This window comes from Neoarius graeffei, chromosome 1 (assembly GCF_027579695.1).
Source record: "Neoarius graeffei isolate fNeoGra1 chromosome 1, fNeoGra1.pri, whole genome shotgun sequence".
Classification (NCBI taxonomy): Eukaryota; Metazoa; Chordata; class Actinopteri; order Siluriformes; family Ariidae; genus Neoarius; species Neoarius graeffei.
Window position 1 is genome coordinate 71,002,349 of NC_083569.1, and position 23,673 is coordinate 71,026,021.

Consider the following 23,673-nt stretch of genomic DNA (forward strand, 5'->3'; position numbering starts at 1 on the left):
CAGATACAAACTTTTTTTCCTGTAACATTTAATTTTGTGCTAGAAAACTGTTTGGACTCTAAAGTGTTTTTGTACCGACTCGATAACACAGAAGTCATAAAACAGAAATCTATAACAAAGTTTGTATTTAAAAAAAAAGGTGCCCAAGACTTTTGCACAGTACTGTATTTCATCAAGAAAATGTGGCTCTTGTGCACAACTCAGTTTAAAAGTCAGAATATCTGCAGTTCTCCTGTACCACAGTCAGAAGGACAGCTTCAAATGCAAATGTATCACGTTTAGAGGGAACCAGATTTTAAAATGGCAGGACTTTACTTGTGGTTGAGTTACATGCAAAAGAGAAACATATTTCAGTTCAAGAAAGCCTGTAGGCTTCAGAACTGTATATCATAAAAATTTCACCATGGGAAGGTTTCCCCAGGCCACACCAAACACTACACTATTAATAATAGTATTTAGCGCTATTTATTATCTCTTCATGCAAATATTATTTGAACCTCCTGTAGAAAGTCAGTGGCATTTCAGCCCTGATGGCTGCTGCAGATTTGGTTGACACGTGAAAACATTATAAAACGACTGAGTTTCACCTGAGCATTTACTGATATAATTCATTCTCAATTTATGTAAAACAGCACTTTTAAGCGTGTAACGTTTTTCTCATACTGTAAAGATGAATAGCTGTTATAGAAGATACTGTACCTATAATACAAAAAAACAAAGTACATTGGTGTTAATTATACATTTGTTTCTTCACTATGATTAATTAATTCATTTATAGACCTGGAATGGAGGTGCCCAGTGCTACAAACACCACAGCGGTAACGGAGTCCTTCAGACCGATGGTGCAGCCGAAGTGGGAGGCCAGATCACCCGTCACTGCTGTTAAGATGCCAATCAAAGAGATTGATACGATGAAACATGCCCAGCCGTTCCAGTACTCAGTGGGCGGCACGAAGGCGAACAGAACTTTCCAGAAGACCGTAAGGAAGTGCATGATGTAGTCGAAGCAGGAAGGAAGGCGCTCTTCACCACTCTCTTCCTCATCATCATCACCTAAAGGGCCGAAGGGCAAAGTTAAGGCTATGAAAAGTCGATAGACCATGAATATTTTATGTTACATAACAGCTGAGAAAGGGCAGAATAAATAGAGATCAGCCCCTCGAGTCATCAATCAAACCACTCAGGACTGATGTGAGGTCAGACTGGATTAACCCCCTGGATTTAGTCATTAGATTCTTTTAATTATCCATTTCAATAGTGCAAAGAGGCCAAGTATATTTTCATAATCTCAAGATAAGCACTTAGAGCTAGTGTCTGGAAGTAACTGACAAGTGTTACAGCATACCTGCGCTCACAGTAACTGCGCTGACAAACTGCTCCCTCCAGCTGCTGCTTCCGACTACCAGAGCCAGATTGGTCTTTTTAATGAGCTTATCCACTGTACTCTACACACACACACACACACACACACACACACACACACACACACACACACACGGTGCACTTTAACATTTCAAATCAATAACATGACATGTAATGATGTAAAATATTATATGCCTTTACAATAATATCTAGGAAGTATATTTAATATTTACAGAAGGCAGGAAAAAGGAAGCCACAGTGATGCAGTTTGGATTTATAATTATCATATGGGATAAATATAAAATGTCTGTCAAAACTTGTTGAATTTTTCAACGTGGCACTAGAATATTTTGTACAATGTTGCATGCAGAGGGATATTTTGTACTCAAATTTTTAAGTTTATTATTTTTCTTTCAGTCACAGTTGCAGTCAGAAGTTCACATACAGGGGCATGAATGTCATGGCAATATTGGGCTTTCAGTGATTTCTTGGAACCGTTTTCCTGTGGCAGAATGATTGTACAACACGCAATATTAATAGCAAAAATAACTTGGTGCACAAGTTTTAATTTACTTAGGGTTTTCTGAAATCAACACAAGGTCAAAATTATACATACAGGGTCAAAGATTTATGTACACCCACTTAGATTGATGAATTCAGTGGTGCTGAAAGTTCCAAAATACCTTTTAACTCGCCAAGGCCTCTTAACTTCCTGTTAGTGATCATGACTGACTAAAGCTGGTCGCGTCTCAGTGCACAACATAAAAAAGGGTTTGTTTGACACCACTCACTGGACTGACCAACACACAGTACAAAGGGAAAGTCCAAGGAGCTCAGTGCAGATCTGAGAAAGAGGATCATGAATTTACACAACTCAGGAATGTCTCTTGAAGCCATTTCTAAACAACTGCAGATTCCAAGATCATCAGTTCAAATAACTGTACATAAGTTCAAGTTCTTGGGAGGTGTAGCCACTTTGCTTGAAGAAGGTCCAAACCGTCATCCTCAGCTGAAAGGAAATGTTTTCAGATGTATAAGGAATAACCCAGGTATCACCAAGGCACAGGTCTGCCATAAACTGGAAGCTGCTGGAACACCAGTGTTCCTGTCTACCATCAAGTGAATTTTACATCGCCATGGACTGAGAGGCTGCCATCCAAGAAAGAAGTTCCTGCTCCAAAATCAACACCTTCAAGCTCACCTAAAGTTTGCCGCTGACCACATGGACAAAGAAAAAACCTTCTGGAGGAACGTTTTATGGTCAGATGAGACAAAGATTGAGTTGTTTGGCCACAATGACCAAAGGTACAGAGGAACACTGTACCAACTGTTAAGCATGGTGCTGCTAGCATCATGATCTGGGGCTGTTTTACTGCCAGAGAAACTGGTGCATTACACAAAGTGGATGGAATAATGAAGAAGGATTACCTCAGAATTATTCAGCATTACCTCAAACCATCAGAAACTTGGTCACAATTGGGTGTTCCAACAGGACAATGACCCCAAATACAGTACACATTCAAGCTGGCTAACATCAAGCTAAAAGCTGGCTAACATCAAGCTAAAAGCTAGTCCTGACCTCAACCCTATTGAAAAAAGTCAGGTCTATGCCAAGAAACACAAATTTAATTGAACTCTACCAATTCTGCCAAGAAGAGTGGTCAAATAACCCACTAGAATTCTACCAGAAGCTTGCTGATGGCTACCAAAAGGATTTGAAACTTGCTAAGGGACATTCAACCACATTTTTGACCTTGAGTTGATTTAAGAAAACCCAAAATGAATTCAAACTTAAAGATGTATGTTGTATAATTATTCTGTCACAGAAAAAAAGAATAGTTCAAAGAAATTATTGAAAACCTTTGGCTTTCATGTCCATGACATTCAAGTCTGTGTATGTGTGTATATAAAATCTCCTTCTCACCCCCAGCGGGGGGGTGGTATCCATGTCATCCTCAAGCTCGGTCCTCTACCAGAGGCCTGGGAGTTTGAGGGTTCTGTGCAGTATCTTCGATGTTCCTAGTACTGCACTCTTCTGGACTGAGGCTTCAGATGTTGTTCCTGGGATTTGCTGGAGCCACTCTCCCAGTTTGGGGGTTACTGCCCCAAGTGCCCCCACTACCACAGGGACCACGCAACCCTTGACCTTCCACATCCGTTCCAGCTGCTCTTTCAACCCTTGATACTTCTCAAGTTTCTCATGTTCCTTCTTCCTGATGTTGGTGTCAGCTGGGATTGCCACATCTATCACCACCACCCTCTTCTGCTCTTTGTCCACCACCACTATGTCCGGTTGGTTAGCCAGGATCTGTTTGTCAGTCTAGAAGCTGAAGTCCCACAGAACCTTGGCCCTGTTATTCTCAGCCACCTTCTGTGGTATGGCCCATTGGGACTTGGGTACTTCTATTCCATACTGGTTGCAGATGTTCCTGTATACTATCCCAGCCACTTGGTTGTGCCTCTCCATGTACGCTGATCCAGCTAGCATCTTACACCCTGCTACTATGTGCTGGACTGTTTCAGGGGCTTCTTTGCACAGTCTGCATCTTGGGTCTGATCTACTCTGGTAGATCCTGGCCTCTATGGCTCTTGTGCTTATGGCCTGTTCTTGTGCTGCCATGATTAGTGCCTCTGTGCTGTCTGTCAGTCCTGCATTATCCAGCCACTGGTAGGATTTCTTGATATCAGCCACTTCCTCTATCTGACGGTGGTACATGCCATGTAGGGGTTTGTCCTTCCAGGTTGTCTGTTCCTCCTCCTCCTCTGCGCTCTCATCAGGGTTCTGCTGCCTGAGACGTTCACTTAGCAGTTCATCCTTTGGGGCCATCTTTCTGATGTATTCTCGGATTTTCGATGTTTCATCCTGGACCGTGGTCTTGACGCTCACTAGCCCTCGGCCTCCCTCTTTCCGCTTAGTGTATAGTCTCTGGGTGCTGGACTTGAGGTGGAACCCTCCATGCATGGTGAGGAGCTTTCTAGTCTTGATATCTGTGGCTTCTATCTCCTCCTTTGGCCAGTTTATGATATCAGCGGGGTATCTGATGACTGGTAGTGCGTACATGTTGATGGCTCGGACCTTGTTCTTACCATTCAGCTGACTTTTCAGGACCTGCCTTACTCTCTGGAGGTATTTGGCTGTGGTTGACTTCCTTGTGGCCTCTTCATGGTTTCCATTAGCCTGTGGGATGCCAAGGTACTTGTAGCTGTCTTGGATATCACCTATGTTGCCCTCTGGTAGGTCAATCCCCTCAGTCCGGATCATCTTGCCTCTCTTTGAGACCATCCGGCCACACTTGTCCAATCCGAATGACATCCCTATGTCATCGCTGTAGATCCGGGTGGTGTGGATCAGCGAGTCTATTTCTCGCTCGTTCCTGGCATACAGCTTGATGTCATCCATGTAGAGCAGGTGGCTGATTGTTGCCCCACTACAGAATCGGTACCCGTAGCCGCTCTTCGTGATGATCCGACTGAGGGGGTTCAGGCCTATGCAGAACAGCAGTGGTGATAGCGCATCTCCTTGGTATATGCCGCACTTGATGTTGACTTGGGCAATGGGTTTTGAGTTGGCCTCTAGGGTTGTCTTCCACATTTCCATTGAGTTCTGGATGAAGGTCCTTAAGTTCCTGTTGACCTTATGCAGTTCCAGACATTCCAGTATCCATGTGTGTGGCATTGAGTCGTAGGCTTTCTTGTAGTCAATCCAGGCAGTGCACAGGTTGGTCTGTCTCTTCTTACAGTCTCAGGCGACTGTTCTATCGACCAGTAGCTGGTGCTTGGCTCCTCTGGTGTTACTGCCAATCCCTTTCTGTGCCTCGCTCATGTATTGAGCCACATGCTTACTCATTTTTGCCGCAATGATGCCTGACAGGGCCTTCCATGTTGTGCAGAGACAGGTAATTGGCTGGTAGTTGGATGGGATGGGTCCCTTCTGGGGGTCCTTCATGATTAGGACTGTCCTGCCTTGGGTTAGCCATTCTGGGTGGGTCTCACCCCTCAGCAGCTGGTTCATCTGTGCTGCTAGGCGTTTATGGAATGCAGTTAGCTTCTTCAGCCAGTACGTATGGATCATATCGGGGCCTGGTGCTGTCCAGCTCTTCATCTTTGACACTCTTTCTTGGACGTCTGCCACTGAGATGGTTACTGGTTCTTGTTCTGGGAGGTTGCTGTGGTCAGCTCTTAGGTCCACTAACCATTGGGCATCGGTGTTGTGTGATGCCTTTCTTTCCCATATGTCTTTCCAGTATTTTTCCACCTCAGCTCTTGGTGGGTCTGACCGGTTGTTGTTCCCCTGCCACTGAGAGTACACCTTGGCTGGTTCAGTGGAGAACAGCTTGTTTATTCTCCTGGCCTCTCCCTCCTTGGTGTATCTCTTCAACCGGGTGGCCAGAGCTGTTAGTCGCTGTTTGGCAGTTTCGAGTGCCTCTGGTATGGAGAGTGAGTTGTACTTCCTGGGTGCCCCTTTATTCACCATGTTCCCTTTCTGTAGTTCAGCTAGCTGGCTAACTTCTCTCCGTGCTGCCTTTATCTTGGCCTCTAATCGTCTCTTCCATGGTGGATACTGTTTGTTATGTCCCGAGCCCACCTTGTGTCCAAGCATCTCCATGATTACTGTTGCTGTACTGTGTATCAGCTTGTTGGTCTCAGTGATGGTTCTTGTGGAGATTGTCTTCAGAGCAGCATTCACATCTACTAGTAGATCTTCTGAAGGTACTTGGCAACTCAGCTTCGGTATTCGTCGGGGGCTCCAGGTTTCCAGTTGGGTCACGATCTTCCTTCTCAGGTCAGCAGCTCTTGTGTTGAGGCTGTTAGCTGTTGGGGCCTGGTACCCAATCTCTGGTTGTGGGGATGATGATGACATCTCCCCGCTGACCTGTCTTCCTGGCTCCCCCTTGCTGTAGCATTGTTGTTGTATTTCATTAATCTCTAGTTGTGATAGTAGATTTCGATTACGGATGTTGGAACACTGGGCTAATAGCTGTTTCTTTGTTAGCCTTGATTGTGGGTTTCAAAGTATCCAATGGTCCCACATTCGCTGCATGTATCCCCTCTCTCTGGGATTGCTTGTATAGTAGCATTCCAGCAAATCCGTATTTTCTGTCCTCGTCCATTGATGTCTTGTTCCAGTAGCCCATATATATATATATATATATATATATATATATATATATATATATATACACACACACACACACACACACACACACACTTCTGACACTACTTCTTGAACTTTGAAAAACCATCCTGTTTTATTAGATATTTTTTTCATAACAATGTAACAACTGGCGGCACGGTGATGTAGTGGTTAGCGCTGTCGCCTCACTGCAAGAAGGTCCGGGTTCGAGCCCCATGGCTGGCGAGGGCCTTTCTGTGTGGAGTTTGCATGTTCTCCCCGTGTCCGCGTGGGTTTCCTCCGGGTGCTCCGGTTTCCCCCACAGTCCAAAGACATGCAGGTTAGGTTAACTGGTGACTCTAAATTGACCGTAGGTGTGAGTGTGAATGGTTGTCTGTGTCTATGTGTCAGCCCTGTGATGACCTGGTGACTTGTCCAGGGTGTACCCCGCCTTTCGCCCGTAGTCAGCTGGGATAGGCTCCAGCTTGCCTGCGACTCTGTAGAACAGGATAAAGCGGCTAGAGATAATGAGATGAGAATGTAACAACTGATGCTCATGATGCACGTACTTTGAATTTGCCAAATGTATTGTATTGTAACAGTGGTGATGTGATAGCCTCTAGAGCGATGGTGGAACACTGGGAAAACCCATTCCTCATAACACATAGTGGAGGCAGGCTAGTATTTCTTTCTTGCTAAATCTATACCATGAATTATTATCTGCATAAGTAATGCATGACAGAACATTGATGACTATAAATGCAAAACTGGTACAAAATCAATAATTCTGCCAAAACTGTAAAGTGGAGAAATGCAGTGCTGTGTGACAGAATACAGCACACTAATGACATATACGGACTTTCCTTCATATTTGTTATTGTTACCTTGAACTCATAGGACTCCTCAATCACCACTTCCAGCCTGGTGTGGTCTCCTAGACTGGGACATCCCATCTTAGCTACCTCTTCTTCCTCTGCTCCTACTGCAGGCTTGTTCTCATTGGAGTCCCCTAGAGAGAGAGAGAGAGAGAGAGAGACTGACTAACAGTGACTGATAAGAAAGAAATTAACTAACAGAGAAGTAACAGAGAGGTACATGTCTCCCTTTAGCTCTCAAAAAGCAGGAGTTAAATAAATCTCAGGAGCGTCATGGTGTTAATTGAATAGCAGAATAAGGTGTGGGAATGAAGAGGTCGTGCCAGGACAGGCTATGTAATTAACACTAAGGCAAGGTGGTAGCCTGCAGTCACTATATTTGCTCGAGCTGATTTGGTGGCAGCCAATTATTTTCCTGAGGTAACAAATTTCCCTGCAGCTAGATATTTTGTACCTGATGCTGCACCATAAGCCTCTAACCTGAACCTGACTTTATGTAAAATGTGAATGAAGCTAAATCAGAAATGTCATTTCTTTCTCTCAAAATCACTCTCTTCATTTGATTTCTATAGCTGTCATACACTCTCTCTCTCTCTCTAAGCCCCAATGACTCTGCTTTGCTGTGAATGTCCTGTATACAATAACACCTAACACATGCAGTTGTGAACAGGATGGTGACATCAATCCTTGTAACACTTCCTGTGGTAGATGATAGCTAATGAGTGTTGTCTCATTAGTAAGGGTCTCTACCGTGCATGTGTTAAGGCTTTAGTGTGTGCCTGAGGTCTGATGGTCATTAATGGTGATGATTATATAAGAAGATTTTTACAATCATGCAGCCCTACTGAGTAGGGCTGGCTGTGTGGCGTAATATATCGATATTGTGATACAATACATCTCTGCAGAGATACTCTTCTGAAAGTATTGTCAGTATTGTCAGTACATTAGAGATATTTCTTTGGCAGGCTTGCAACTTGTTCTAGTTAGTTTCGGTTAACTCCTTGAAACATATCGTTGCTCACACACATGCTTGTCTGTTTTTCATAAGGCTATCCTGATCAGTAATTCTCCATCACCTGTAGATAGATAGATAGATAGATAGATAGATAGATAGATAGATAGATAGATAGATAGATAGATAGATAACTTTACTGTCATTCACCTGTACATTCAGAATGGACATTTGAACGAGATTTCGTTCCACTGGCTTACATCAATATAACTGCCACATATAACTATTGCACATAATCTGGTAACCAAAAATATCAAATTTACAATTAGACACTTTTAAATTAAAAAAAATTAAATAAAAACCTTAAATAAAAAAACTAAATAATAAAAATAAACTATAAATAAATAAATAAATAAATAAAAACCTTAAATAAAATAATACCCCATAGAATAGAATATACTAACTGGCGGCACGGTGGTGTAGTGGTTAGCATTGTCGCCTCACAGCAAGAAGGTTCTGGGTTCGAGCCCCGTGGCCGGCGAGGGCCTTTCTGTGCAGAGTTTGCATGTTCTCCTCGTGTCTGCGTGGGTTTCCTCCGGGTGCTCCGGTTTCCCCCACAGTCCAAAGACATGCAGGTTAGGTTAACTGGTGACTCTAAATTGACCGTAGGTGTGAATGTGAATGATTGTCTGTGTCTATGTGTCAGCCCTGTGATGACCTGGCGACTTGTCCAGGGTGTACCCCGCCTTTCACCCGTAGTCAGCTGGGATAGGCTCCAGCTTGCCTGCGACCCTGTAGAACAGGATAAAGCGGCTAGAGATAATGAGATGAGAATAGAATATGCTAACTGGCGGCACGGTGGTGTAGTGGTTAGCACTGTCGCCTCACAGCAAGAAGGTTCTGGGTTCAAGCCCAGCGGCCGACGAGGGCCTTTCTGTGTGGAGTTTGCATGTTCTCCCCATGTCTGTGTGGGTTTCCTCCGGGTGCTCCGGTTTCCCCCACAGTCCAAAGACATGCAGGTTAGGCTAATTGGTGACTCTAAATTGACCGTAGGTGTGAATGGTTGTGTGTCTCTATGTGTCGGCCCTGCGATAACCTGGCGACTTGTCCAGGGTGTACCCCGCCTCTCACCCATAGTCAGCTGGGATAGGCTCCAGTTTGCCCGCAACCCTGTACAGGATAAGCGGCTACAGATAATGGATGGATGAATATACTAACTATGCTACATAACTTCTCTATAGTCTATCATACTCAGACAACTCAGCTTCCTGAAATCCCATCTTCCGATCATATCGCTACACCACACTCTTGAATGTGTGTGTATATAGTACTCATGTTTGTCTTTCAATAAATTGAGAAACATCTCTGAACAGCTGTGTTTGCTTCAGTGAATGTTGCTCCCGGATCCGTGAGGCAGAATCTACTTGGTGGCAGAGGACTTGTATTTCTAGATCATTCATACTCTGTCAATTCAACTTTCTTCAGTCCAGAAAAATCAAAATCTATCACTGACAAATTCTACTATGAATACTGGGAAGTGAAATTTTTGAGAGCTGCTGAATTCTCAAATGGTCAGAAGGACAAATTCTAACACCACAGCTCTAAAAGTAGTTCCAGCTACAAGACAAGTCACAGGTTAATATTAATACATTATCATTTCTATTTTTAAAATTGTGTCATTTTTATATATTTAGCATTTTTGGAAGGAGACTCAATGAAATTGCTTAAATGTAATTATAAGTGGATAAAAATGTATGATATGTTGTTATTTAATTAATAAAAAATGTAATCATCAAATTGCTGTGGTGTAAGAGGAATAAAACACTCAGAGATGTGCTGTTATAGAAAAGTAATCAAGTTTGGGGTAGTAACGGCTATTTGCATCCCATCAGATCATATCACACCATCTGTTATTGATTATTTGTTATTTTAACATAACAGCATACCTGTTTATGTTTTATTCCTTACATATCACTCACCCCATTACTAAGATACACACCGATACACACACCGACACACACCAATACACACACACTTTACCATGTTTCTGTCCAATCTCCAGGAGAACAGGCTCGCCCAATTCAATAGTGAAAGTTTTGTTTTTCTCATACTCCTCATCATCAATGATCTTCACTTCAATAATCTTCCTGTAAACAGACAAAACAGAGATCGTATTTTGGCTGGGTCTGTCTCAGTTATCCAACAAACATGAGTTGATGGTAATAATACACTCTATCCATCAATCGTAGAAAGCGCATATCCATACAAAACTTACCCCACTATTTTGTTCACACACACACACACACACACACACACACACACACACACACACACACACACAAACTCTCAGAGGCACGTCTGCACCAGGAAGTAGTCAGCATCAACAGAATGAGAGCTACTTTAGGAAAGTGAAGAAGAGATAATGACCGAGTGGAAGAGAGAAACGGGTTCAAGGGGAAAGTGTGCAAAATCTACTTGTGATGAGATGAAGAAACTAAATGAGTAATAAATTAAATGAGTAAAAGAGGGAGAGAAAAACAAAATAATTGAGGACCAGTGAGAGTGCCTGGACTGATATGGGGCGTGCACACACACACACACACACACACACACACACACACACACACACACACACACACACACACACACACACTATTAAGGACAAAGGTGTGAAAGTCAGCTATATAAACTAGAACATTTTGTGCTTTGTCTATTGTTACACACCCAGAGAGAGAGAGAAAACAAGGACAAAGTAATGAAAGTCAGTGGTAGAAACTAAACTAGAACTTATTCTTCTTTTTCTCTTACACACACTCATTTACACACTACTACAAACTTTACAGTAAAAAGCTTGAAGGGAAAAACACCAATAAAGCAGCCGTTTTTCTGCAGAGCCAAATTTCCACACAGTGAACACTTTGCTTATTCGATTGCAGTGCTGCCATCGCTGTGATACTTCATCATTAATCCATATTCAATTAAAATCTGTAAATTAGAGAAGCTTTCCCAGCAAAGAGGGAATGAGCAAACGGGGGGAGAAAAGAGTTCTTCCAAAGAGGATTAAAAATCATTTCTTTCTCTCTTCTGTGACTACTTAGCTTTTAAGTTTAAAATAGCCTTTCATGTACTATTTTTAACATTGAAAAACAGGGAAGATTAAAAATTCAATGCCACAAATATAATATCTTCGACACAGCCACTTCATGATAACTGGCATAAACCTACATTAACATTCACTAGGCTTATCACAGCAGCTGCTTTTGCTTTTATTCATCTCATCTCATTACAGGGTCGCAGGCAAGCTGGAGCCTATCCCAGCTGACTATGGGCGAAAGGCGGGGTACACCCTGGACAAGTCATCACAGGGCTGACACATAGACACAGACAACCATTCACACTCACATTCACACCTACGGTCAATTTAGAGTCACCAGTTAACCTAACCTGCATGTCTTTGGACTGTGGGGGAAACCAGAGCACCCGGAGGAAACCCACGCGGACACGGGGAGAACATGCAAACTCCGCACAGAAAGGCCCTCGTTGGCCACGGGGCTCGAACCCAGGACCTTCTTGCTGTGAGGCGACAGCGCTAACCACTACACCACCGTGCCGCCGCTTTTATTCATTTAAGTTAAAATTCACTTCAAATCAAATGCTTTTCCGGCTGTTTGAACATCATGGTAACTGACTTTGTAGCTCAGACACATAATAACCTGCAAAGACTTTTGTCAGAACCCTATGACTGCCATGAGAGATTTGGTTTTGGTGTTTAACATTAAACACCATTATGTGACACTGACAGTGGGTCAGCTAAAAAATGTTCTAACACAACATTACAAACAAAACTCAATGAACTACTTCGACAAACACTTCTGCATTATAACCACGATGGTTCCTTTACTTCTGGCTCATCCATTATCATGGCAATGATACTAATTTACACCCAGTGTCTGCAGAAACTCCTGAAAATGAATGAGAATAAATGAACATTTCATCGTATACTGTATGTTAGAATGCTTGCAAAGCTCCTTTTAGCAAGCTGGAGACATATCTGGATCATATCTAGCGCATATCTGGAGATTTTTTTTGACTCTGCTATGATTGGCGATACCCAACATGGATTTCATCATAAATGGGTCATAGTTTGAAATATCAGTGCAATATCTCTGGATTCTGGTGTATTTTGTGCAGTGAGAGAGGATTCAGATTGTATGCTTTGTCATACATACAAAACTTTAAAGGTAAGAAAATACCTAATAATTGAAACAAACAACCAAGCTAACATTAGCCCATACAGTTCATTGCAAAGAAGATTGTGCTGTTGCTAGCAGGTTGTCTGCTGTTTGTGTGAAATCATCACGGTACAAAGCCAGTCTGTACACCGCCAAATAAACTGCTTTAGTCTTGACTGTTGGTTGACAGTGTTGGATGATGGGTAATGCAGTGATGCTGGAGTGCCAAATCATCACAAATGGATAAGAAAAGGTCTAGGGTCAACCATCAAGCGCCCAGTTTAGGAAAAAGAGGAAAAAGGCCCAAAAGATAAAGGTATGCGGCTATGTCATCTCGTTATGAGTATAATATTATGCATGTAATGAAATGAACTCTTATGTTTGTTAGCCTATGTTGCTATATTGCTGACTATGCTATCACACATATGGTGACGATATTCCGCTTTCTGTCCAACTAACTTACATCACACTGTATATAATTATCCTGATGAAACTGTGAAATATGTGCAGCCTGTAGAAAAAAACTAACAAGCACATTTATTCTAATAATTCAAATCTTTATTTGTATTGATATAGAGCGGTGGCTACAATTATCGACACCTTAACAATCTTTTGGTCATTGCAAAAGTATAAAAGACTTTCAATATGTAAATTGCGCATGAATAGTTACTCAAACTTCCACTGGAAAAAAGGAGTCGATTCCTGATTACTTAGCGTATCAGATCAAGTGACAGACACCGTTCCATAATTAATGACACCTTTGTCCACAGTTATCGACACCATTCCACAATTATCGACATCCATATGATTATTTTTTTAAAAATAATCAGTATGTGGTATTAAGTTAACAGAACATAGTTTTTATTTTAAATTTCTTTTACATAGACTTGTATTTAGTACAAAATATCTTCTATATAAATATATCGATCTCTGTGCTTATGTAAATGTCATTCTAATGTTTATAAACAAAAGAACTGATAATGTTTAACCTGTCAGAAAATCTTTTTGTTCCACTTTCTACCCACTTTCTAAGTGTTTTCGTAGATCACATTTTCTTAATCATTTGTTGTTGTTTGTACTAATGTCTAGTTTTGTAGTTTACCAATAAATGTCAGACAATTGATATTGTAACCACATGAAAATCCAGGTCAAAGGTCACATGTCGGTCCTCAAACCAAAATATAAAATGTCTACTGATATTATAATATGTGGTAGATATTTAGCCAGTAGATATTTAGCCAATTAAGAGTCAGTCGTAATTACTGTACGCACAAAATATGAAGTTTAAAAAAAAAGAAATGTTTTTTTTTTTTTTTACAGATTTCAACAGTGCATAAAGTGGTAAATATGCAATTTTGCATCTTCACTTGCAGTATTTAAAGATATCTTGTATCTAAGAACATCTCATCTCATTATCTCTAGCCGCTTTATCCTTCTACAGGGTTGCAGGCAAGCTGGAGCCTATCCCAGCTGACTACGGGCGAAAGGCGGGGTACACCCTGGACAAGTCGCCAGATCATCACAGGGCTGACACATAGACACAGACAACCATTCACACTCACATTCACACCTACGGTCAATTTAGAGTCACCGGTTAACCTAACCTGCATGTCTTTGGACTGTGGGGGAAACCGGAGCACCCGGAGGAAACCCACGCGGACACGGGGAGAACATGCAAACTCCACACAGAAAGGCCCTCGCCAGCCATGGGGCTCGAACCCAGGACCTTCTTGCTGTGAGGCGACAGCGCTAACCACTACACCACCGTGCCGCCCCGTATCTAAGAACAATTCCTGAAAATTTCATGTATCGAGGTTAAATAGTTCAAAAGTTATGGCTTACGGAATTTCAGAGTTTTTTCTATAGCACTGGTTTTACAGTAAAATTTGAGCAACACCCCCTTATTCGTGCCTCTTTATCTCAAAAACTAAGATGCAAGGCTAAAATTTTGTACACTGTTTATTGGGACTAATGACATTAATCTTTGGAAGTATGAAACAAATCTGACATGGTTAGTTGGGAGGCCTTCGGTGATATCACATGGATTGATCCAATTATAAAAAAAGCAAAATAAAATCACCTGTTACACAAACGCAAGCATACTAGGTAGATAGCAATGTAAAAAAAAAAAAAGTTACCTAAACTCATGTTAAACAGCTGGAGTAGTTTATAACAAAGCCCTGTTTCAAAGTCAGAAATAACATATGTTTTAAAATATGAAGTACTTTATTAACTTGAGCATTTTTTAAATGTATTTAATTTTATTTTTTGTTAATTGATGTTTTTTATTTATTTCTTGGGATTACACTCATACAGGTAGCACGGTGGTGTAGTGGTTAGCGCTGTCGCCTCACAGCAAGAAGGTCCTGGGTTCGAGCCCCGTGGCCGGCGAGGGCCTTTCTGTGTGGAGTTTGCATGTTCTCCCCGTGTCCGCGTGGGTTTCCTCCGGGTGCTCCGGTTTCCCCCACAGTCCAAAGACATGCAGGTTAGGTTAACTGGTGACTCTAAATTGACCGTAGGTGTGAATGTGAGTGTGAATGGTTGTCTGTGTCTATGTGTCAGCCCTGTGATGACCTGGCGACTTGTCCAGGGTGTACCCCGCCTTTCGCCCGTAGTCAGCTGGGATGGGCTCCAGCTTGCCTGCGACCCTGTAGAAGGATAAAGCGGCTAGACATAATGAGATGAGATTACACTCATACAGTTTTGTCAACCATTTTCTTTTTCCAGAACCAGAAATGAATGTTCATCTCAGTGCAGCTGTTTCTGAGCCTGTTGTCTCATTGACTCAGGCCCTGTCCACACGGCAACGGATTCAGGTGAATCTGATAAAATTGTTTATCGTTTTGGCCTGGCGTCCACACGGCACCGGCGTTTTGGGTGCCCCAAAACGAAATCTTTTGAGAACGGGTTCCAGAGTGAAAAAATCTGGCAATGGCGCCGTTGCAAAGTCGTCTGGATGAGTAGAACAGATTTGTTTACGATGACGTCACAACCACATGACTGTCAGTGCTTCACGCCGGGTAGAAGTGTAACGAACTCGATGCGAGTTGTCAACAAATCCTATAACTTGGTTCATGAAACGCGCTTACAAAATATTTTCACTGTGAATATTTATTGTGTAATGGTGCAAAGTGAGAGAGAGAGAGAGAGAGAGAGAGAGAGAGTGAGAGAATAGCCCTTAGGGCAGAGTCTTTAGTCCAAACACTGTGGAAGCAGTACCAAACCGCGCACCGCCTGTGTGCTTTCCAAAAACAAAAACAATCCCGCCAGCAAATATAGGAAAAAAAAAGGAGCGATCTCACCTCTTCAGATGTTGGTTTAAGTCCGACAATACATTCCTCAAAAAGGGCGTAGAAGAACAAAGTAATCCATCAACGTGTAGCATTCAATTTATTCCGGACCATTAAAGAATTCTGGAGGATATCAGAATGTTGGCGTACCAGCTTCCATCTACCCCCATTCATTCCTCTTTCCGCGTCTTTCGTTTTACACTACTGATTAATAATCAAAACTTTGTGGCTGATGCTACAGAAGAAGGGGTTTATGCGCATGCATCTACTTCTATTGTTCTGGTGTCTCCGATGAGACCGTCTTACAGCGCATGTAGAGGTGTGGCATGTGTATTGCATCGTTTTCAGCAAGCGTTGCGTTGCCATATGTACCTGAAATTTTACTGATCCGTTGCCCACGTGGACGCGATATTTAAAAAAAAAAAAAATCTCGTGTGGATGTAGCCTTCCAAGGGGCCATCTAACAAATTTCACTTCAGTTAACAGAGTAATGGATATGGTGTTAGAGCTTGAAATGGACAGAGCAAGCCAATTAAGTTATGTTAAAAGGAGTACTGAAATAAAGTCATAAACCACAAATGTAGCTCGTTTATAAGATCCTTTTTTTTTCCTGAAGCAATAATACAACACTCCTGACAAATGCTATTGATTTTATTGCTTTTGTTATATTACTTAATTTTCTTCCTCTGTCCTGGCATGGTGTCTCTCATTTTCAGATAACATACTGTGTATGCCTTGTTTTTCTTCCAGTTCTTTTTACAGACAATCAACGATACTGACATGGCATTACTTCATATTATTTATGTGCTATAAGTGAAAATATATTTTCCTCCTATCACTCATGCGGTCTCTTTCCTTCCACTATTATTCCTCTTGTTTTCTCTTTTTCATCATTTCTCTCTCCTCTCTCTCCATCCCCCACTCGCTCACTCTTCTTCGCTTGTCTCTTATTTGATTTTCTTACTCGCCTTCTTGATAACAATCCAGCTGCACAATTAAGATCTTGTCTGCTCTGTCTTTATCCTTCTTCCACTCCGACACACACACACACACACACACACACACACACACACACACACACACACACACACACACACACACACAGAAGGCTGCAGAGATTTCATCATAGGGTGTGGTGGCTATAAAGAGCACATGGCCTGTGATTTATTACTATGCACAGCCACCTGAACTCTAACAGCTCCTGCTGGTCAGAGTGTCATTTGTGCATCTCTTAAAACCCCAGTGACAAACGTTTCTCATTTCTCTGAGTGTTTTGCATCCAGAGAAAGCCATTTTCAAAAGTCATTCACTTAGAGTGGCATTAAATCAAACCAGAGGCCCTTAAAGTAGCAGGGGTAACAAGCTCTTGCTTAAGGGTGCCAGGGTAGAATCGATGCCACTGCTGGAGACAGAGGGAGAGTGAAAGCCTTGTGACAGCATGCACAAACAGGGAGCTTGCAACATGTAAACACACACACACACACACACACACACACACACACACACACACACTCTCTCTCTCAAAAGCTAACTTTAAACCGAGATTCTTATAGCTGAACTAGCTTGACTGATAATGCCAAAGTAAATCTAATAGAGGCTGGTTTACAGTGGTGCTTGAAAGTTTGTGAACCCTTTAGAATTTTCTATATTTCTGCATAAATATGACCTAAAACATCATCAGATTTTCACACAAGTCCTAAAAGTAGATAAATAGTGGCAAAAGTATCTTGGATTAGCAGTTAATTTGAAGGTGTTTTCAATCAACGGGATGACAATCAGGTGTGAGTAGGCACCTTGTTTTATTTAAAGAACAGGGATCTATCAAAGTCTGATCTTCACAACACATGTTTGTGGAAGTGCATCATGGCACAAACAAAGGAGATTTCTGAGGACCTCAGAAAAAGCGTTGTTGATGCTCATCAGGCTGGAAAAGGTTACAAAACCATCTCTAAAGAGTTTGGACTCCACCAATCCACAGTCAGACAGATTGTGTACAAATGGAGGAAATTCAAGACCATTGTTGCCCTCCCCAGGAGTGGTCGACCAACAAAGATCACTCCAAGAGCAAGGCGTGTAATAGTCAGCGAGGTCACAAAGGACCCCAGGGTAACTTCTAAGCAACTGAAGGCCTCTCTCACATTTGTCTAATGTTAATGTTCATGAGTCCACCATCAGGAGAACACTGAACAACAATGGTGTGCATGGCAGGGTTTCAAGGAGAAAGCCACTGCTCTCCAAAAAGAACATTGCTGCTCGTCTGCAGTTTACTAAAGATCATGTGGACAAGCCAGAAGGCTATTGGAAAAATGTTTTGTGGATGGATGAGACCAAAATAGAACTTTTTGGTTTAAATGAGAAGCGTTATGTTTGGAGAAAGGAAAACACTGCATTCCAGCATAAGAACCTGATCCCATCTGTGAAACATGGTGGTGGTAGTATCATGGTTTGGGCCTGTTTTGCTGCATCTGGGCCAGGACGGCTTGCCATCATTGATGGAACAATGAATTCTGAATTATACCAGCGAATTCTAAAGGAAAAATGTCAGGACATCTGTCCATGAACTGAATCTCAAGAGAAGGTGGGTCATGCAGCAAGACAACAACCCTAAGCACACAAGTCGTTCTACCAAAGAATGGTTAGAGATGAATAAATTTAATGTTTTGGAATGGCCAAGTCAAAGTCCTGACCTTAATCCAATCGAAATGTTGTGGAAGGACCTGAAGCGAGCAGTTCATGTGAGGAAACCCAACATCCCAGAGTTGAAGCTGTTCTGTACGGAGGAATGGGCTAAAATTCCTCCAAGCCGGTGTGCAGGACTGATCAACAGTTAGCGGAAACGTTTAGTTGCAGTTATTGCTGCACAAGGGGGTCACACCAGATACTGAAAGCAAAGGTTCACATACTTTTGCCACTCACAGATATGTAATATTGGATCATTTTCCTCAATAAATAAATGACCAAGTATAATATTTTTGTCTCATTTGTTTAACTGGGTTCTCTTTATCTACTTTTAGGACTTGTGTGAAAATCTGATGATGTTTTAGGCCATATTTATGCAGAAATATAGAAAATTCTAAAGGGTTCACAAACTTTCAAGCACCACTGTATTTCGAGACGCATCTCTCTCTTGCCTCTCTCTCTCTCTCTCTCACACACAAACACAAACACTTAAGCTTCCATAAAGTTTGTAAGTAGGTTTGCTTGACGAAAGTACATTTAAAGTCCTATCAGAGTGAGACACACACACACACACACCAGTTTTGTATAATCATTTCGAGAAGTACACAGACTAAATAGCATTAATCATCTAATCATGGAAATATATATATATATATATATATATATATATATATATATATATATATATATATATATATAATCATGCAAATGTAAATCTATCTTCTTACACTCCATACTCCACTAATAACCACAAATCTAAGAAGAGACACCGTCTAAGAGGGAGAGAGAGAGAGAGTATGTGTGTGTGTGTGTGTGTGTGTGTGGAGATGGATCACAGATTATCTGACTGTTCAAATTAAACCGTATATTTTTTTTTGCCTCTTTATGTGCATGTCTGTGGATGGAGAGATAGAAGGAAAGAAAAAGTAAAATTAGACTGCATCCAGGCAAAGGGTCTGAGAAATCCATCATTAATGAGCTGCTCAGGTTCCCCAAAATTCACCACCTGCTCCCACCTGCACACACACACACACACACACACACACACACACACACACACACACACACACACACACACACGTCTGAGCTCCGTAAGGCAGCCTCTCTCTCTCTTTCTGTGGTAGGGCATGGTGAGTGTAGAACAGTATGAGAGTACGTTTGAGATTTTAGGCTGCCTCAGTATGACACGTCTCTGATGTAACAAATGTTGCCAAAATGCAGAGGAATGCTGTCTCTCAGAGAGCCACTGGCCCACCATGTTTTATCCTTCCTGTAGTTTGTAGTGTAAATTCAATTTGATGCACTGTTCCTTCATTCATTCCCTCCTGTTCTTCCAGTGGGGGGGTTGTGGTGGGAATGGGATGAAAAGGTCAGACCAGATATCTCTATCCCTGGCTAAAGATTCCAGCTTCTATTGGCAGATCAACAGATGTTCTTAAGTCAACTATGAGATGAGATCATCTGCCATCAAGTCCTGGGTTTGTCCAGTGGTCTCAGGATCTCTGTCCAGCTGCAGCCAACCAGGGGGGTCATCCTTATAGAGTGCCATGACCACCTCAACTGGCTCCTCTCAATTTAGCAGGAGCAACAGCTCTACTCCAAGTTCCTCCTCACCCTATCATAAAGAGTAAGTGCAGCAACCCTACCAAGGCACCTCATTACTCACAATCTTTTTCTTTTTCTCACTACCCACAGCTTGTGACCATAGGTGAGAACAGGGTCATAGGCTGACCAGAGCTTCTGCTTCACCACCACAGACCGGTACAGCGACTGTTACCCTGTTGCCGTTGACCTGATCTATTTGTCAATCTCAAACTCTCTTTTTCCATCACTTGTGAAGAACATCCCAAGATACCTAAACTCTTACACCAGGGACAAGGTCTGTCCCTTCACCTCAAAGGAGTATCTGCTCTTTTCTGGGACAGAATTCAGGACTTGATGCTGATTTTCATCTCCAAAGCAAAATACTTAGTAGTGAAAGGGTCAGGTGTACAAAGGAGATCCAGATGGTGCCAAAACCTCCTGTTACCCTTCCTCCCCCCCTCTCTGGGGGGGGGGGGGGGGGGGGGGGTGTAACAGAAGGACAGAGGATGGGAAGGAGCAGTAGCCTAGCCTAACAATAAGCAATACCGGACAATGTGCAATATAAAGTGCAATATCTCTCCTGCTGCCCCCCCTTCTCCCCCTTCCCCCCTCCTCTCTCTCCCCCCTTCCTCTCTTCCCCATATCTTATTCTTTTTATATTTGTATATGTAAATACTTAATTTATTTTAATTTATCTAGAAGTTTTCTCTATTTCTTTTCTCTGTTTATCTGTAATGATGCTGCTGGAATCTTAATTTCCCTGACGGAACCCTCCCAAAGGGATCAATAAAGTCTAATCTAATCTAATCTAATCTAATCTAATCTAATCTAATCTAATCTAATCTAATCTAATCTAAAAGAACATCAACTGGAAATAATGCAGATGTTACCTCTAGCCCTTCCTCCTGTACTTGCTACATCTCCAGTCTTGTCTATGTCTTAATATTCTGTCCATAAAAAGTACAAACAGGAGTCCCAAGTACAGTGTCTTGCAAAAGTATTCATTCTCCTTGGGGTTTGTCCTGTTTTGTCGCATAACAAGCTGGAATTATTATTATTATTATTATTATTATTATTATTTTGCAGGGTTTGCACCATTTGATTTATACAACATGCCTACCACTTTAAAGGTGCAAATTGTTGTTCTTTTAATTGTGACACAAACAATAATTAAGATGAAAAAACAAAAATCTGGAGTGTGCATAGGTATTCACCCCCCCAAGTCAATACTTTGTAGAGCTCCCTTTTGCTGCAATTACAGCTGCAAGTCTCTTGGGGTATGTCTCTATTAGCTTAGCACATCTAGCCACCGGGATTTTTGCCCATTCCTCAAGGCAAAACTGCTCCAACTCCTTCAAGTTAGACGGGTTGTGTTGGTGTACAGCAATCTTCAAGTTATGCCACAGATTCCCAATTGGATTGAGGTCTGGGCTTTGATTAGACCATTCCAAGGCATTTAAATGTTTTCCTTTCTACCACATGCTGTTGGGCAAACTCCAAATATGTTTTCTTAAGCAATGACTTTTTTTCTGGCCACTCTTCCATAAAGCCCCGCTCTGTGGCATGTATGACTTAAAGTGGTCTATGGACAGATACTCCCATCTCCGCTGTGGATCTTTGCAGCTCCTTCAGTGTTCTCTTTGGTGTCTTTGTTGCATCTCTGATTAATGCCCTCCTTGCCTGGTCTGTGAGTTTTGGTGGGCGGCCTTCTCTTGTCAGGTTTGTAGTGGTGCCATATTCTTTCCATTTTGCTATAATGGATTTAATGGTGCTCCATGGGATATTCAAAGTTTGGGATATTTTTTATGACCCAACCCTGATCTATACTTCTCCACAACTTTGTCTCGGACCTGTTTGGAGGCTCCTTGGTTTTCATGTTGCTTGCTTAGTAGCGTTGCAGAGTCAGGGTCCTTCCAGAACAAGTTGATTTATACAGACATCATGTGACCGATCATGTGACACTTTGATTGCACACAGGTGGATCTTAATCAACTAATTATGTGACTTATGAAGTGAATTGGTTGGACCAGCTCTTATTTAGGGGTTTCATACGAAAGGGGGTGAATACCTATGCACACTCCAGATTTCTGTTTTTTCATCTTAATTATTGTTTAATAATTTGCACCTTTAAAGTGGTAGGCATGTTGTGTAAATCAAATGGTGCTAACCCCCCAAAATTCATTTTAATTCCAGCTTGTAATGCGACAAAACAGGACAAACACCAAGGGGGATGAATACTTTTGCAAGACACTGTAGTAATGTGTGAACACCAAGCTGTGGACTTTAAGATGTTTAGTGAGCGCCTAAAGCAGTGCAGCAGAATTAGTTTTATATGCAATGCAGTTGTCTCAAATTTTTCTCCTTCATTTCAAGGACCACCCCCCCTTCTATTTTACATATTCATTTGGAAGATGCTTTTATCCAACGCAACATACAAGCATAAGTGGCATAAACAGTTCATTAGGACGCCATAAAACAGTGTGTTCATGGATTTGGTCAATCTGTCGTGATCTGAAAACGAAACAGATTATAACTTGAAAGGTATCCAAGTTACAGATTTACTACTGAAAATAACATGATGAAGTTGAGATCATGGTAGAGCTGAAAAAAAAAAAACCAAAGAGGAAATGAGAAACGTTTCTGAAATAATAAAATGAAATAAAAATGAAAGTAGCTGGAGGTGTTACTCATTTCTTCTGTTAACCAGCTGCCTAGGTAGCTCACAATTTACTCACAGCCTAATTTCTGAGAGAGAGAGAGAGATACAAATTTTTGGGCCAACACTTTACATGAGAGTAATGTTCATAAAGTGACATGGCACCTACGTCCCAAAGTTATACTTGACAACTTTCAAAAATCTACATAAACATTAATGAAGGCTTATTCCATCAGGAGCCAGCTGTGTCAATAACTTTTTTTAATGTCATGTTGAAATAGCAGTTAGGTGTATATTCCAGTTAAGTTAGGTAATAACGTCACATTACTTTCCAAGTGAGCTTCATTAGAATATAAGTACTGGAATATAATATAAGTGCACTTAGCTACAAAGTCAGTTGTCATGACATTCTAACGTAACACATAACACAACCGTATGTTAATATGTCACGTAACAATCACGTCATGTATTATGAAATCTCGACATCAAAACTGACAAAAGCATGTACGTTTTTTTAGAATGAGAATTCATAAATCAGTAAAAATTTACCTTTAAGGTTTCTTTAAAGTGACATTATCACATTAGTTATCATGAACAAACCCTGATAGCATTAATAGACCATAAGTAACGTTAACAAAAGAACTTTCCTTTTGTTAACTGATATTAGTATAAATACGCAGGTGATTATACAAAATCGCACGCGCTGATTGATCAAGAAATTCGGACTATTTCTTGATCTTCACCTCAAGCACCTCGGCAAAATGGTGGCCAGTCACTTTGTCACAGTAGGTAAGGAAGAATTAGAAAATTATGAAAGAAAATGCTGTCCCTAAAAGCACTAAAGATGCTATCAAGTTTGGTCTAAAACTATTCAAAGGTACAGTTGTGGTCAGAAGTTTACATACAGTGACATGAATGTCATCTTGGATA

At 41.5% G+C, this 23,673-nt stretch overlaps 1 protein-coding gene across 1 annotated transcript in view; it reads right to left on the minus strand.

The window, feature by feature from the left end:
* slc8a4b (solute carrier family 8 member 4b) overlaps positions 1–23,673 on the minus strand; it is a 150,848-nt gene that overhangs the window by 7,124 nt on the left and 120,051 nt on the right. The window contains exons 5-8 of the mRNA XM_060918723.1: positions 10,343–10,449; positions 7,360–7,484; positions 1,346–1,445; positions 781–1,053 (exon numbers count right to left, since the gene is read on the minus strand). Coding sequence (XP_060774706.1) covers positions 781–1,053; positions 1,346–1,445; positions 7,360–7,484; positions 10,343–10,449 — 605 coding nt within the window. The remainder of the gene's footprint in view (positions 1–780; positions 1,054–1,345; positions 1,446–7,359; positions 7,485–10,342; positions 10,450–23,673) is intronic.